At 38.9% G+C, this 17,620-nt stretch overlaps 1 protein-coding gene across 2 annotated transcripts in view; it reads right to left on the bottom strand.

The window, feature by feature from the left end:
- Positions 1-17,403, bottom strand: part of MIER3 (MIER family member 3) — a 44,233-nt gene extending 26,830 nt beyond the window's left edge. For both annotated transcript variants that reach the window (XM_083356289.1, XM_083356290.1), the window contains exon 1: positions 17,289-17,403. In XM_083356289.1, the coding sequence (XP_083212415.1) occupies positions 17,289-17,340 (52 nt within the window). In that variant the 5' untranslated portion in view covers positions 17,341-17,403. The remainder of the gene's footprint in view (positions 1-17,288) is intronic.
- Positions 17,404-17,620: the final 217 nt, after the last annotated feature.

Raw genomic sequence — 17,620 nt, 5'->3', positions numbered from 1 at the left:
GAAGAATGGTGGGAAATTATAGATTTTGGATCTCTAAAATAAACTTATTTAACTTATTAAACAGAATACAATACAATTGTGTACGTAAACAATTTTGAACAATTTATTTTGTTATTTATTAACAATTTATTAACAATTTATTTTGTTATTTATTAATTGTCACCCTGTAAGGTGACAATTAAAGCACTAGCTAATTAGAAGGCAAGGTAGTACTGTTCCCTATGCACTATTCAAAGTCATCAGATAATTTGGAAGCCTCTTTAAAATCTTTATTCAATCTTGAGTGCTTCACTGAGATCCTGGTTTGGTTGGAGTACAGAATGATACAATATAGCCATTCAGCTCAGAATTCACCAGAATCCAATGCACTCTTCAAATTCCAAAAATAACTTTATGAAGCATGACAATCTTGACTTCAGTTTATCCAGAAATGTCACTGGACCAAAATAATGCGGATCATGTGTATACAGATAGTTGCATACAAAATTTTAGGCACTTTTTTCAAATATATGTCTTTTAATGAATCTGTAAGTGAATGGAAGCAGACACATTACATGGTGTAAACTTATTTATACTTAGCATATTTCTATAAATGTGAATACTTGTTTACTCTTTATGAAGCAGTTCTTCACAGATTCAGAATTAGAAAACTGAATATGTTTAGATAATCTTTCACTTTTTAACTCTTCCCTTGACAGAAATAACATCTTCCGAGTGTTTCCAGCTCCTGGTGATCAAGTCTTTCTATTCCCATATTTAGATTTTCTTCCCGTCTCGTTCTGGTATAATTCTTCTAACTCAAATATATTAAGCCTCTTCCCTTACTACATTTTTATTTATTTATTAATCACATAGATTGCCTATCTCATGAGAAGACTTTTGAGATCTCTCCACATATTTTTTCTAATATTCTAGTCTGGAAATTGTGAAGACTATAATGTACCAAAACCCATTGTTTTTCTTTCCTGTAATTCATGGTTGATTTGTAGAGATGTGGAGTGTTGTTGAAATATCTGCATCTTTTCAGCTCTAGTTTATTCATTGAATATAGAAATTAGCTTCTAGGATATGCTGACATTTAATTGAATCCATTCTTCCTACCACTTGCATAATATTCCCTGTGCTGCCATACAACCCCAAAGAATAACAGAGCCACTCTGATGCTTGTTGGTTGGCAAGATTTTCTTTTCTTCAAATGCTTTACTTCCCCCCCCCCCCAAAAAAAATGTTTCACCTTTTTTCTCCAAATGTATGTGATTGTGGCCTATCTCTGTTAACTTATCAGTCACAATCAAGCACTTTGTTCCAAACATTTCAGTTTTCTATTGCATACTCTAGACAATGAGTTGTGTGATAAAATGGAAAGAAAGGAAAGGTTTCCTTCTGAGAACCATTCAGTGCAAATCATTATTGTAGAAACATTGCTGTGCTGTAGATTTGCAGAAAACTAATCAGCTAAGCTTAGCGGTGATTTGTGAGTTGCTTTGCCAAACTGACCAGTTTTTAGGCAGTTGTAGGAGAGATTTTCCCCCCTTAGTGTTTCAGATTTTGTCTTGACTTTGACAATTCCATTTAACTTCCATTTCTTACTATGTTTTTCACAATAGAAATTGCTAGCTGAAATTGTTTATGCATTTTAAAGTTTCCCTGCTAAAAGGCTAAAAAGAGTATTTAGCCAATAAACCTGCAAATAACAGAAATGAGTATCATTTGATACTCAATGAGTAGCCAAGAGAAGAGAGACAGCCAGATTTGGCCTCTTTGCCAAGGAGATACTTGGATGCTTTCCAGGGAAGGTGTAGCTACTTAAGAATAATAAAATCATAATGGAATAATTACTTTCAATCAATAAAAGGGAAAGAAGGATGAGTTGGTAAATTGCAATTGTCCATCAGGTTAATAGATGGATGGCAGACCAAGCCTGCTAACAGGCCACCTCAAAACATTTTCATCCACCTTGGTAAGATGTACTTTACTTCTGAGTAAATAATAGTCATTATATTTAAATGTGTATATACATATATATTAGTATAAACAAATACAGTATGTGTTTGTGTGTGTGTGAGAGAGAGAGGTTTTCATGGGTGTTTGTATGTAGATCTTTGGTCATTCGGGTTTTTTCCCATGTAAAATTGGAGGTATCGGCAATGTTTCGATGAAGTCTCATCCGTCATCCTCAGGCTGGTGACAGTGGCTGTTTTTTCTTATATATATATATATATATATATATATATATATATATATATATATATATATATATATATATATAAATTTCAATAATAAATGTATTTAAATCTGAGAAAGGTTATAATTCATTTTCTCCATAGCGATGGAGGCAGAAATGATCAGCCTGGGATCCATAAGATACAGCTGTAAGGAAAAGCTTCTGATCCTTGCCAACTTTGTTCTCTGTCCATTACACATTCTGAATTTCAAACCTCAGAGTACAGCAGTTGTCTAATTCCTTTGCATTCCACTTTAATGGACTGTAAACACCTTCATTTGATGTAGGTGGCAATCATTTTGAGATTTAAGAAGGGAGTTAACTTCCTATTTCTTGAGCAATGAGCTCCTGGCTCATGTAATAAACATTTGTAGAAATGCCAATTATTCAGAATACTGACCAATACAAAAGGACGAAAAACAGAGTAATATTGAGTTTGTGTCTTCCAACTCAATCCTTCTCATTAAAGATTATCTCTCTCTTTCCTATCCAATAAGGGAGCAACATTTAGCTGCCTTGATTGATCTGAAATATTTAGGCAAATTGGGATTTATTAGTACTTAGATCAGAATTCCCACTTCTACTCTAGACTAAGAAGTCAAAAGAAATCCCAGACTAATACACTGCTTCCATAATTTCAGAAAACAACATAAATATACTGCTCAAGAAAAATAAAGGGAACACTTAAACAACACAATGTACTGTATTTAATAGTAGGATGTCTTATCTTGTGTTCCCTTTATTTTTTTGAGCAGTATATATTAATCAGGTTACCAGTATTACTATTAACTCAGAGGAGACTGTACTGTTTAAACCCTCTTCTGAATTCAGGAATTAATGCAATTTAATATAGCTAAAAAAAATTTTTTTACTTTTAAGAGCTCTCATTAGTAACAGATCTCCACTTCCAAATATCTGTGGCTTCTATGATGGATACTATACAGTAAATATTATTTCAAACTCTCCAGTAGAACCAGTAACCTTACAGTCATTATTAACCTCTCTATCCATATTGGGTTTAATTTTGGATTACGATGGGATTGATGGAACTAAAAGGCCCTTTTAAAACATGACAATAACACTTTTTTAATTAGAATACATACAAGTATGTATGTGAGTTAAGAAGGAGGAGGGTGGAGGAGGAAAGTAGCTGAGCCGCTGCTGATTGGACCTCCATTGCATTTAAACTGCCCAAGGTTGCTGGTAAGAGCTACAATCTGTGAGTTAAGAAGAAACAGGGTGAAGGAGGAAAGTAGCGGCCCGCACGCCTAACGGCGCATGAATCATATAAAAATCAAAAACCGGCGGTACATTCAGGACAAGTGCGTCTGAGATTCCTTTCATCTCAGAATGTCTGGTTTAATATAGTGCAATACTTGTTTTGCAGTTGTCTTTTGCAGTACTCTTTTCAAACTTGGAAACTGTCCTATCTGTAAACAAATCACTAGTCTATAAGGACAGATTATTTATCTAGGGTCTGTAATCTGTGCTCTTCTGGCAGAAATTACGTGTCCAATTCAGCCCTTCTACTCTATTAAGCCTCCACGCTATCATCCCCCTCTACCACAAAGATCCTGCAGAAGGGCAGTGTGGACAACCGTGGGATCTAGCAGGGTGAGAGCTGTGAACCATAAACACAAAGCTTTTGCTGTGTCCCTGCATAACAGATACAGCCCTTGCTGACCTTAATAGGAACATTAAGGAGACAGGTCAAGGTACTTGGGATGATAACTAAAATAAGCAGGGGATTATGGTCCGAGATGAAGAACTTGTTTTTGACAGGGAAAAGTGCAAATCAGGTATTACACATCAGTCACGCAAGAAGAGAAAGGCATCCAAAAAGAGAAGCCACCTTCTGGTTGGTGATTCAATTATAAGGGATGTACATTTAGGAAAGTACACAGAGGGTTCGAAAGTGGTCAGGTGTCTTCCAGGTGCTACTACCAGTAGGGAGAAGAAGCGTATATTTAAAATAGTCAAGAATGATAGCAAGGATTGTGATGTGGAGGCTATTGTACATCTTGGCACTAACGATCTGTCCCAAAAAGATGTACTCTCTGTGCAGAATGATTTCCAGAGTTTGGGGCAGGAACTTAGCAGGATAGGTTGTAGGCTTGCTTTTTCAGAGGTTTTACCAGTGTATAAGAAGAAAAATTGAAAAGGCCAGCATATAGCAGAATTCAATATGTGGCTAAAGGAGTGGTGTAAAGGGGAAGGCTTTGGTTATATTAGTCACGATGTCTGTAGCTGGTCCAATGAAAAAATGTACAAAAGAGATAATTTGCATACATCAAAGAAAGGAACTGAGTTACTTGGCAATAAATTCACAGATTTTCTGGTGGAATATTTAAAATAAACAATGGGGACAGTGAGTTAATTGATACAGAACATCCCTGTCCCCGACAATGTAAAAATTATAGGATTATCAGTGCATGTAACAGATGTGTGTGTGGACAAGAATATCAACCTTGCTGTCAAGCAAAATTAAGCTTCTTATACTGAGTGCCACACAAAGTGCACTAACCAAACAGGTGGTAATAAATTAGGGGAACTCAGGCACCACACAGTTTGTGTAGAAAGTAAACACAGGGTCAGTCATAAAGGACTCAAATGTCTATACACCAATGCACAGAGTATGAGCAAGGGAACTAGGGGATTAGCCATATTGGATATAATCCTCACTAACAGAGAGAAAATGATAGGAAGTGTTGAAGCCACAAGAACCTTGGGGGAAATTGATCATGCAATATTGGAATTCAACATTATGGAAGCACAAGCGAGCCTTGGACTTTAAGAGAGCTAATTTCAATAAAATTAGAGCTTGGAAAGGATTCCATGGATGAGAATCCTCAAGGGGAAAACAACTCAAGAAGTTTGGAAAATTTTGAAAAGTGAGATAATAAAAGCCCAGTCTAGCACAATACCAACAAAGAAGAAAAATAACAGCTCTAAAAAAAAACCAGCATGGCTGAATAAAGAACACTCTCATAAATTGAAAGATAAAAAGGACAAGTATAGAAAATGGAAAGAGAGGCACATAACTAAGTCCGAATATCAGCGAATAGCCTGAGCCTGCAAAGATGAAGTGAGGAAAGCTAAGGATCAAAATGAATTAAGGCTTGCGACCAAAGTCAAAAATAACAAAAAAAAGCTGCTTTCAACATGTACAAAAAGAAAAAAGTTAAGGAAATGATTGGTCAATTAGTGGGGGAAAGTGGTGAGAAGGTGGCAAGCAACAGGGTGAAAGCAGAACTATTTACCTCATTTTTTTACATCTGTCTTTACACAAAGGGAAAAAATAGTCCGACCTATCAAAAACAGTACCACAAAAAATAATAATAATAATAAGTTGGAAGGGACCTTGGAGGTCATCTAGTCCAACCCCCTGCTCAGGCAGGAAACCCTATACCATTTCAGACAAGTGGCTGGCCAGTCTCTTCTTAAAAACTTCCAGTGTTGGAGCATTCACCACTTCTGGAGGCAGGTTGTTCCACTGGTTAATTGTTCTAACTGTCAGGAAGTTTCTCCTTACTTCTAGGTTGCTTTTCTCCTTCACTAGTTTCCATCTGTTGCTTCTTGTCCTGCTTTAAGGTGCTTTGGAGAACAGCTTGACTCCCTCTTCTTTGTGGCAGCCCGAGATATTGGAACACTGCTATCATATCACCCCTTCTCTTCATTAAACTACACATTTTTTATTTTTATTTTTATTCCATTTATATCCCGCCCTTCTCCGAAGACTCAGGGTGGCTTACAAGCTTAGCAGTACCCAATTCTAATTCCAATACCCAATTCCAGCAACCATTCCCTATATGTTTTAGCCTCCAGTCCCCCAATCATCTTTGTTGCTCTTCTCTGTACTCTTTCTAGAGTCTCAACATCTTTTTTACATTGTGGTGACCAAAACTGGATGCAGTATTCCAAGTGTGGCCTTACCAAGGCATTGTAAAGTGGTATTAGTACTTCACACGATCTTGTTTCTATCCCTCTGTTAATGCAGCCTAGCACTGTGTTGGCTTTTTTGGCAGCTGCAGCACACTGCTGGCTCATATTTAAGTGATTGTCCACTAGGACTCCGAGATCCCTCTCACAGTTGCTACTATTGAGCAAGGTACCACCTATCCTATACCTGTGCATTTGATTTTTCCTGCCTAAATGTAGAACCTTACTTTTTTCACAATTGAATTTCATTTTGTTAGATAGCGCCCAGTGTTCGAATCTGTCCAGATCCTCCTGTATCTTAAGCCTATCTTCTGGAGTATTGGCTATTCCTGCCAGTTTGGTGTCGTCTGCAAATTTGATGAGTTCCCCATCTATCCCCTCATCCAAATCGTTGATGAAGATGTTGAAGAGAACTGGGCCCAGAACAGAGCCCTGGGGCACCCCACTACACACTTCCTTCCATGTAGATGCAGTTCCATTGAGGACCACATGCTGAGTACGGCCTGTCAGCCAGCTATGAATCCATCTGGTGGTGATACTATCTAACCCACATTTTCTATCTTATCAAGTAGTAGGTTGTGATCTACTTTATCAAATGCCTTACTGAAGTCCAAGTAAATTATATCTACAGCATTCCTCTGGTCCACTAGTTTTGTCACTTGGTCAAAGAATGCAATAAGATTTGTCTGGCATGATCTGTTTTTGACAAACCCATGTTGGCTTTTAGTGATTACTTTGTTCGCATCAAGGTGTTCGCTGATTTGTTGTTTGATTATCTTTTCCAGAATCTTCCCAGGTATTGAGGTCAGGCTGATAGGTCTGTAGTTTCCTGGATCTATTTTTTCCCCTTTTTGAAGATGGGAACTACATCAGCTCTCTTCCAATCCTCTGGTAGTTTTCCAGTGCTCTAGGATCTTTGAAAAATATAGTTCAGTGGTTCTGAGATCACGTCTGCCAGTTCCTTGAGAATCTTGGGGTGTAATCCGTCTGGTCCTGGTGATTTGAACTCGTCTAGGCTGGACAGGTGCTCACTTACCATTTTCTTGCTTATCTTAACTTGCGTTTCTATTCTGTTTTTTATGGCACTGGTTTGGGTAGGTTGGACTGTTTTTTCCCTTTTTTTTAATCCCATTTATATCCCGCCCTTCTCCGAAGACTCAGGGCATCTTACAATCTAAAGCACAATGTGCTTAGCAATAGCCTTCATTCTATGTATATACCTGCTTCTTAGGGCTTTCGGGGGGCCCCCAAGCGGCATTTTTACAAAGTCAGCTTATTGCCCCCAACAATCTGGGTCCTTTGTGTAAAGACAGATGCAAAAAATGAGTTAAATAGTTCTGCTTTCTCCCTCCCTTTTGCTTGTCACCTTCTTGCCACTTTCCCCCACTAATGGACCAATCATTTCCTTAACTTTTTTCTTGTTTGTTTATGTTGAAAGCAGCTTTTTTGGTAATTTTTTTTATTGAAAAGTTTTTCAATACATTTTATCTTTAACAAAACCAACCCCTCCCCACCCACCCACCCCCTTCCCAACCCAACCCAACCCTCCCCCCCTCCCCTTCCCTCCCGACTTCCCAGAGCTAAATACAAGGTATAAAAGTAAAAACAATCATAAACTACCGTAAGCTAACAACAATGAACTATTAGGTCTATCGCACTTTAGCTCTTATAAAATGACTACAAGCAATATAAATATCACATCAATACTTATTCAAATGCTAAATGAAACTTTTTAGTCCCATATTTATTCTGGATGTAATCAATCCATTTTTTCCACTCCACAATATATCGTTGTTGCGAATGGTCTTTCAAATACGCCGAGATCTTTGCCATTTCCGCCAGGTTAGAAACTTTTAAAGTCCATTCTTCTATAGTCGGCAGTTCTTCCTTCTTCCAGTATTGCCCTACTAAAAGTCTTGCTGCCGTAATTAAGTTCAACATCAGCTTAGTGTCCACAACAGTAGTATCAGTAATAATGCCCAGTAAAAACATTTGTGGACAGAACTTTATCCTTTTCTTAAATATCTTCTGCATATTCCACCAGATTTTAATCCAAAATGCTTTAACCTTTTTACAGGTCCACCATATATGAAAATACATTGCATCCTCACCACCACACCTCCAACATTTAGGCTGGTAGTTCGGATACATACTTGCTAACTTTTTGGGATCTAAATGCCACCTATAAAACATTTTATAAAAATTCTCTCTTAAATTTTGGGCTTGCGTAAATTTTACATTTCTCACCCAGATCTTTTCCCAAGTATCCATTGTAATAACTTCTTGAATATTCTGAGCCCACTTTATCATGCAATCTTTAACAAGTTCTGTTTCTGAATCAATTTCTATCAATGCAAGATATATCCGTTTGATATGTGCTTGACCCTGATTTCTAATTTCCTTTACCAAATTTTCATCAGTCATTGAAAAACCAATCTTCTGATCTTCTTTCCACCTGGCCTGTAGTTGCCCATACTGAAACCAGGTTTGAACAATCTTTTCTCCTTGTAAAAAGTTATACGGCTTCAAACGCCATACATTCCTCTCCAAACCTAAAATTTCCTTATATGTAGTCACATCATGTTTAAACCCAACATTTATGTTTTCTATTGCGTGTTTTGGTATTGCCCATAAAGGTATCTTATAGTTTAACTTATATCTATACTTTTTCCAAACTCGCAACAGAGCATGTCTTAAAATATGCACCTTAAACACATTATCTACCTTCTTATCATACAATATGCATATGCATGCCAACCAAATAACAAATCATGACCTTCAAGATTTAATAATCTTCCTTGTGTTAAATTAATCCATCCACTTATCGCTGACAAAGCAGCAGCTTCATAGTATAATTTAAAGTTGGGCATTTTGAGACCACCTCTTTCACGCGTGTCCTGCATAATCTTAAATTTAACTCATGGCCTTTTCCCTGCCCAAACAAATTTATTAATACCCTTTTGCCATTCCTCCAAGTTTGAATCCTTTTTAAGAATAGGTATCATTTGAAATAAAAATAGAAATTTTGGCAAGACATTCATTTTCACTGCTGCAATTCTTCCCAGTAAAGACAGTTGTAATTTTTTCCAGCTATCCAATTCTTTTTGAACTTTTCCCCATAGCTTTTCATAATTATTTTTATATAACTTTGCATTTGAGGGTGACAAATCCCCCAAATATTTAACCCTTTTGACAATTTCAAATCCAGTTAGCCCTTCTAAAACAGCCTTTTGTGGTACTGTCATATTCTTAGACAGCATTTTAGTTTTTTGTATATTAACCTTGAATCCTGAAACTTTCCCATATTGCATTATTATCTCCATCAATTCTACAACAGAATTTTCTGGCTGGGTCACCGTAACAACCAGATCGTCTGCAAACGCCCTCAATCTATAATCCTGATCTCTTATTTGAATTCCCTTGATTTTTCCCGAATTCCGTATTTTAATCAATAATATCTCCAATGTTAAAACAAATAATAAAGGTGATAATGGACATCCCTGCCTTGTGCCCTTTTCAATATTACATACTTCGGTCAGACTGTTATTTACTATTATACGGGCTGTTTGCTTTTGATATAATGCTCTAATTGGTTGTAAAAATTTATCCCCAAAATTCATTTTATCTAATACTTTCATCAAGAATTGCCAATCCAGTTGATCAAAGGCTTTTTCAGCATCCAAAAAAATCAGCGCTGCAGGGATTTGGTTGTTTCTTTCCAAAAATTCCAACAAGTCAACTATATGCCTCACGTTATTTTTCATTTGTCTACCACTTATAAACCCAGTTTGGTCACCATGAATTACCTGTTGCAGTACCCTCATTAATCTGTTAGCTAAAACCTTAGCAAATATCTTGTAGTCCGTATTCAAAAGTGATATTGGTCTATAATTTCTTGCTTGAGTGACATCCTGATCTTCCTTCGGAATCAAAGAAATGAAAGCAGTTTTCCAAGACGGAGGCACCCCTCCTCCCCTTTGAATTGTCTGAAACAATTATTCCCTTAATGGCTTTATCATCTCAGACTGTAAATTTTTATAATACACAGCAGTCAATCCGTGCCTGGTGCTTTACCCACTTTCAACTGTTTAATTGCTAAAAGAATTTCTTCCTCAGTTATCAATTGATTCATCTCTTCCTTTTGTTCTTGTGTAAGAACCGGAATACTAGCGTTCCTCAAATATACATCAATATCTGCTGCATTAATCTTATCTCTAGCATATAATTTAGAATAAAAATCAACAAAGGTTTCCTTAATAAGGTTCTGTTGATACACAACCTTACCTCTATGTTCTATTTTATCTATATTAGAAGCCCTTTGCTTCTTCCTTAACATATAAGCTAACCATCTACCTGGTTTATTGGCATTACAAAAAGTATTATGTCTAGCAAACCGTAAATTAGTTGCCACCTGATCAGCCATTAACTTATCAAACTGTCCCCTTAATAAATTAATAACCTCTTTAATCTTCGCATCCGATGGATTCAAAATTAGGGCCTTTTCTTTTTCCCTGATTTCATTCTCTAATTCTTTCCTCCTAAATTCCAAATTACGTCTGTATTTATTATTCATATATATTAACACACCTCTCATATAAGCCTTACTAGCATCCCAAACCATTTCCATAGAAGTACCCTTATTCATATTAGTTTCAAAAAAAACCTTCATCTGTTTTTTACATTCTTCCACATTTTCCTGATTTCTAAACAGGTTCTCATTTAGACGCCAGGAGCGCCTATCTCTATTATCCTTATCAATCTCTAGCCAGACTGGACTATGGTCAGACATAATTCTTGGACAAATCTTTATCTTCTTAATCCTAGAAAAGAAATCATTAGTAATTAAGATAAAGTCAATCCTAGAAAAAGATTGATGTCTATCAGAAAAAAAGTATAGTCCTTTCCTTGTAAATTTCTTTCTCTCCAGATATCTCACAGCTCCAAATCATCCTTCATCTCAAAAAAAGATTTAGGCAATTTAGCATGACTTGGAGTACTTTTAAAAGAACCACTCTTGTCCATTTGTACATCCAAGACACCATTCCAGTCTCCCATAAAAATAAAAGATTTGTAATCCAACTGGGTGATCTTGCTGTGTAATAAACTATAAAAATCTGCTTGTTGTTGATTAGGAGCATATAATCCAACCAAAAGCGTTTTTGCCTTCTATTAACAAATCTATTATAACATATCTTCCTTGTTTATCTGCTTCAATTAACTCCGCTGTCATAGTATTCTTGACATAAATAACCACTCCATTCTTCTTGTTCATTGCAGAAGCAATAAATTGTGTGCCCAGTCTTGAATTTAATAAGTACTTTTGGTCCATAACTCTAATATGTTTCTTGTAAGCAAATAACATCAGTCTTAAATTGTTTTAAATATTGAAAGCCATTGACATTCCAAGTTAGAAACTTAGTCGCCATACTTAGCGACCCGAAGCTTTTGGAGCGCGTCTTCCAGAATCCCCTTGACATTCTTAGGCCGCGCCCCTCCCACAGCTTCGCTATAGGTACGCTTTGGAGGCTCCATAACTTTCTGCTGGTCTTGTTCTTGCTCTCATCTCATTCGTCTCAAAGCAGCACGCGTCATCCTTTGGTCTCTAGCTTCTTCCAATGATACTGAAATTTGATCCACTCCTGTAGCTTTCTCATCTGTCTGCGTTGTTCCTTCAGCACCTTGAGGCTTTCCCTCACCATTCTTCTTTGTAGATTCCAAAAGTGGTATGGGGGTTGCTTTTAAAACATTACTATAAAAATCACGTGCCTGCATCACTGTAATAAGATGATGTCTCGTGCCTTCATACATCACCACCATACCCACTGGTATCTCCCATCTAAACTTGATATCACGTCGCCTGAGCTCTTGTGCTAAAAAAGCAAACTCCTTTCTTCTCCTCAAAATTCTTGGAGGGATCTCTTTTAAAACCAGGACTTCTTGCTCAGCAATTACAAGCTTAGTGTTATAAGAAGCTTGGATAACTTCATTCCTAATTGCTCTCTTTGTAAAATAAACAACCACATCTCTGGGTAATTTCCTTTGTCTTGCAATCCACGAGTTAACACGAAAGATTTTATCTATATCTCCCACAATTCCATCTGCTGGCCGTCCCAGCACCCCTTCCAGAGCCTCAGAGACTATTTCCTTCAGATCTTCTTTAGGATTCTCTTTTAAGCCTCTGATTCTAACAGCAAACTCCATCTCGTGGTACTGCACCAAGGTCAAGTCACTGACAATTTTATCCACCACATTCTCAGTCTCTAACATTTTTGCATCTAATTTGATATTATTTTGGCTGAGATCTTCCACTCTTTCATCCAAGCGCTCGATACATATAGCCATGCCTTGAAATGCAAGCAAGATGTCCGCCCTTATTTCTGTTAACTTCTCATCCAGCTTTTCATCCATAACTTCAGCTAGTTTTTCTGTTAATTTCTCATCCAGCGTTTCATCTATAATCTCAGCTATTTGCTGTGAGTGTTTTTCCAAAGCATCTTGCAAATCTTTAACTGTCAGGGCTGGCGTAGGTGCAGGTGCAGGGGGCAATAAGGCTTGCAACGAAGACTGCTGCACCGGGGAAGCCCCCGCGCTTCTAAGAACTTTGGAAGATTTAGCCGCCATTTTCCCCCACTATTACTTGCTACGCACTTTCACTTTCAACGTCTGCAAAGTCCATTGAGCTAAAGATCAAAAGTCCACTTTCACCTTAATCTCCTGTATCACTCTGCCTGCATTCTCGTTCTCCAAAATCCTTTCCTGCTGGCAGGGATGGTTGTGAACGCCTTGTTCTGCTCCTAAAAGCACGGAGCAGAAATGCCACGCAGCCCGGAGCAAACCCAGGCTTCGGGGGGGCTCAATCCTTCAGCCGCCAAAACTATAAGTTCTGGCGGCCCCGGAGAGCTTTACCCCTACCTGGGTACTCACCCCCTCCTCTTCTCCCGAGGAGGGGGCTTCCGAACCGCCAAAACAGCTGATCGGCGGTGTTTTCGGCGGTTCTACAAAGCCGCAGAGTGGACAGCCTGGAAATGACTGTCTTCGGCGGTGCCTTGCCACCCGGAAGTGACTTTGTTATTTTTTACTTTGGTCGCAAGCCTTAGTTCATTTTGAGCCTTAGCTTCTCTCACTTCATCTTTGCATGCACGGGCTGTTTGCTGATATTCTGCCTTAGTTATGTGCCCCTCTTTCCACTTCTTATACTTCTCCTTTTTATCTTTTCAGTTTATCAGAGAGTTCTTTATTCAGCCATGCTGGTTTCTTTTGAGAGCTGTTATTTTTCTTCTTTGTTGGTACTGTGCTAGACTGGGCCTTTATTATCTCACTTTTCAAAATTTCCCAAGCTTCTTGAGTTGTTTTCCCCGTTAGGATTCTCATCCATGGAATTCTTCCCAAGGTCTCTCTAAGTTTATTGAAATTAGCTCTTTTAAAGTCCAAGACTCTAGTTTGGCTGTATTCTATTGCTTGTGCTTCCATAATGTTGAATTCCAATATTGCATGATCACTTCCCCCCAAGGTTCCTGTGGCTTCGACACTTTCTATCATTTCATCTCTGTTAGTGAGAATTAAATCCAATATGGCTAATCCCCTAGTTCCCTTCTCTACTTTTTGGGAGAGAAAGTTGTCTGCTAGGTTTGTCAGGAATCTGTTAGATCTTCCACTTGCTGCAGAATTTGTCTCCCAGTTGATATCAGGGTAATTAAAGTCCCCCATTACTATTGTGATACGCTTCCTACATACCTTAGTTAACTGACTAGCAAAAAGTTCATCTATTTCCTCTGCTTGCTTGGGCGGCCTATAGTATACACCTATGGCAATGTCATTTTTTCCCCTTTTCTATTGACCCAAATACATTCAAGTTTACAGTTTTCGTCATTGTTGTGCTCTATTTCTGTACAGATAAAGTTATTTCTTATATATAGAGCAACTCCACCTCCTCTTTTGTTTAGTCTGTTTCTTTTAAATAATTTAAATCCCTCTAGCTGTGTGTTCCATTTGTGGGTTTCGTCCCACCATGTTTCCGTAATGGCAACAATATCATATCCGCCCTCATTTACCTGAATTTCTAGAAACACAAGTTAAGATAGGCAAGAAAATGGTAAGTGAGCACCTGTCCAGCCTAGGCGAGTTCAAATCACCAGGGCCAGATGAATTATACCCCAAGGTTCTCAAGGAACTTGCAGATGTGATCTCAGAACCACTAAACTATATTTTTCAAAGATCCTGGAGCACTGGGGAACTACCAGAGGACTGGAAAAGAGCTGATGTAGTTCCCATCTTCAAAAAATTTAAAAAAAATGGATCCAGGAAACTACAGACCTATCAGCCTGACCTCAATACCTGGGAAGATTCTGGAAAAGATAATCAAATAACAAATCAGCGAACACCTAGAGGCAAACAAAGTCATTACTAAAAGCCAACATGGGTTTGTCAAAAACAGATCATGCAGACAAATCTTATTGCTTTCTTTGACCAAGTGAAAAAAGTAGTGGACCAGAGGAATGCTGTGAATACAATTTACTTGGACTTCAATAAGGCATTTGATAAAGTGGATCACAACCTACTACTTGATAAGATAGAAAAATGTGGGTTAGACAGAATCACCACCAGGTGGATTCATAGCTGGCTGACCGGCAGTACTCTGCGTGTGGTCCTCAATGGAACTGCATTTACATGGAAGAAAGTGTAGTGGGGTGCCCCAGGGCTCTGTTCTGGGCCCAGTGCTCTTCAACATCTTCATCAACAATTTGGACGAAGTGATAGATGGGGAACTCATCAAATTTGCAGATGACACCAAGCTGGCAGGAATAGCCGACACTCCAGAAGGTAGGCTTAAAATACACGAGGATCTGGACAGACTTGAACATTGGGTGCTATCTAACAAAATGAAATTCAAAGGTTCTATTTAGGCAAGTAAAATGTACAGGTATAGTATAGGTGGTACCTTGCTCAATAGTAGCAACTGTAGGAGGGATTTCGGAGACCTAGTAGACAATCACTTAAATATGACCCAGCTGTGTACTGCAGCTTCCAAAAAAGCCAACACAGTGCTAGGCTGCATTAACAGAGGGATAGAATGAAGATCACGTGAAGCAGTAATACCACTTTACAATGCCTTGGTAAGACCACACTTGGAATACTGCATCCAGTTTTGGTCACCACAAAGTAAAAAAGATGTTGAGACTCTAGAAAGAGTACAGAGAAGAGCAACAAAGATGATTAGGGGACTGGAGGCTAAAACATATAAGGAACGGCTGCTGGAATTGGGTATGTCTAGTTTAATGAACAGAAGGACGAGGGTGACATGATAGCAGTGTTCCAATATCTCAGGGGCTGCCACAAAGAAGAGGGAGTTAAGCTATTCTCCAAAGCGCCTGAAGGCAGGACAAGAAGCAAGGGATGGAAACTAATCAAGGAGAGAAGCAACCTGGAACTAAGAAGAAACTTCCTGACTGTTAGAACAATCTGCCTCCAAAAGCGGTGAATGCTGCAACACTGGAAGAAGAAGAAACTGGACAGCCGTTTGTCTGAAATGGTATAGGGTTTCCTGCCTGAACAGGGGGATTGGACTAGATGATCTCCAAGGTACCTTCCAACATCATCATCATCATCATCATCATTATTATTATTATTATTATTATTATTATTATTATTATTATTGTCATAAGCATAATAAAAGAGTTACTTATTCATAGTAAATTTACTAAACTGTTGACATGGGATACAGAATATCAACAAGGAGTGGGAGCTTGTGATAACTTGTTTGACCTAGGTTAAACATTTTAAAATGATGTGACATGATTCCTGAGTTGCCTACGTCTTGCCACATCAAGTTATTTGTCAGCTAACTGAAGTACTATATTACAACATTAGTGTAGGTTGATGTATAAAAGTAATTCTTTCACACTCCAATGCGTAAGATATGTTTGGATTAGAAAGATTCAGAAACCAGTAGAAAGTAGCGCTTTAAATAAAACAGAAAAGCAGAGGATATATTCTAGATTATGGGAAATAAAGATGCAACATCCAGGGAACAGCTAGTCTTAAAACTTTCACTTAAAGTGCTGAATGTTTTAATTCCTGGTATTTCTACTCTCACAAGAATGATGAATTATACCAGTGTTTCTCATCCTCAGCAATTTTAAGATGCATGGATTTCATCTCCCATAATTTCATTGCATATTGCTTGGAGGATTCTGTGAGTAAAGTCCACGCATCTTAAGAGTTGCAGAAGTTGAGAAACATCGGACTACAGTACCTATCTAAGTGCTGGATGTTAAATCCCATGTTCCTTTCCACAGGATGACTCTCTTTAGATAGGCAAGGGCACCACAAAAGTGAGCTGTAATAAAGGGCTTCGCGCATTGGATTGCAACCCTCTTTACAGGCGCCATTTACCAGCCCAGTTTCGTCGCCAATATGGAAGTGAGTGGAAAAGTTTCATTCTGTGCAAGATCCTCGAGTCCAAACACAGAGAATAAAGGCGCCCCCCTTTTAAACCCGCCCCCCCAATACACTTTTAAAAGTTGCTGTGTGGAAGCCTAGGTTACTAATCTCGCTTTCTAAACCCTCGCTAATTGCTCGTCCTCCTTTCCCAGTCCGTGCCCGCGACGGACCCCATCGGACCCGGACCGAAGGGGACGCTCGAGACCTGCTTCCGGGGACGGGGGGGAAAGAAATGAGCGGCGCCCTGGACCTGGCCATTCCGAACCGTAAAGTTTAGAACAGGCCTCTCTCGCCTTCGTTCATCGGAGAGAAACGCACCCTGTATCTTTTATGCAGCGCAGCGCGTAAAGGGTAATGGGATGCACCGGTTAACAATGGCTTGAAACACTTCTGAGTGGTTGAAGTTTAGGACGGCGCTTCTTTTGTTTCCCTTGCCACCTTCTGATCCATCAAAAATGGGCGCGCCCTTTCTTGCGTCAGTGATGTGTCCGTCAGGGCACAGAGTCTTCCTCGGCGCATCTCTAAAGTCCCCTTTTCTTCCCTGGCGCCCTAGCCGTTCCGAAACCAAGAGGGAGGGGAGCGACCGGTCGGCTGTATAAACCCACCCTTGAGCCTCCTTCTACACAGCATTGAATTCCTCCTCCCAGGTTTTTTTGCTTGCACTTTCATACTTGGAGAAACTTACGGTCTTTTCCTGGCTTTCTCTTCTGCTTCTCTGCAGCGCCACGGGTTTGCATCCTGGGAAATGAAAGTGAAAGTGCCCTGGCAGCTGGTTGCAAGGAGGAATGTAGGACGTCTGGCAGAACCGAGTAACTTCTGTGGAGGGAGAGAGGGGGGTCTTTTAACAGGAAGTTGCGCGTTCTTCTACAAAGAATGTGGTCGGCAGTGGGTAGAAAGGTTTTTTTCTTGGAAAAACGCATACAATAAACCAGGGGTCTTCAAACTTGGCCCTTTTATGACTTGTGGACTTCAACTCCCAGAATTCCTCAGCCAGCAAAGCTGGCTGAGGAATTCTGG

This window comes from Vipera ursinii, assembly GCF_947247035.1.
Source record: "Vipera ursinii genome assembly, chromosome: 2".
NCBI classification, from domain to species: Eukaryota; Metazoa; Chordata; class Lepidosauria; order Squamata; family Viperidae; genus Vipera; species Vipera ursinii.
This window is presented reverse-complemented; position numbering and strand designations above follow the sequence as displayed.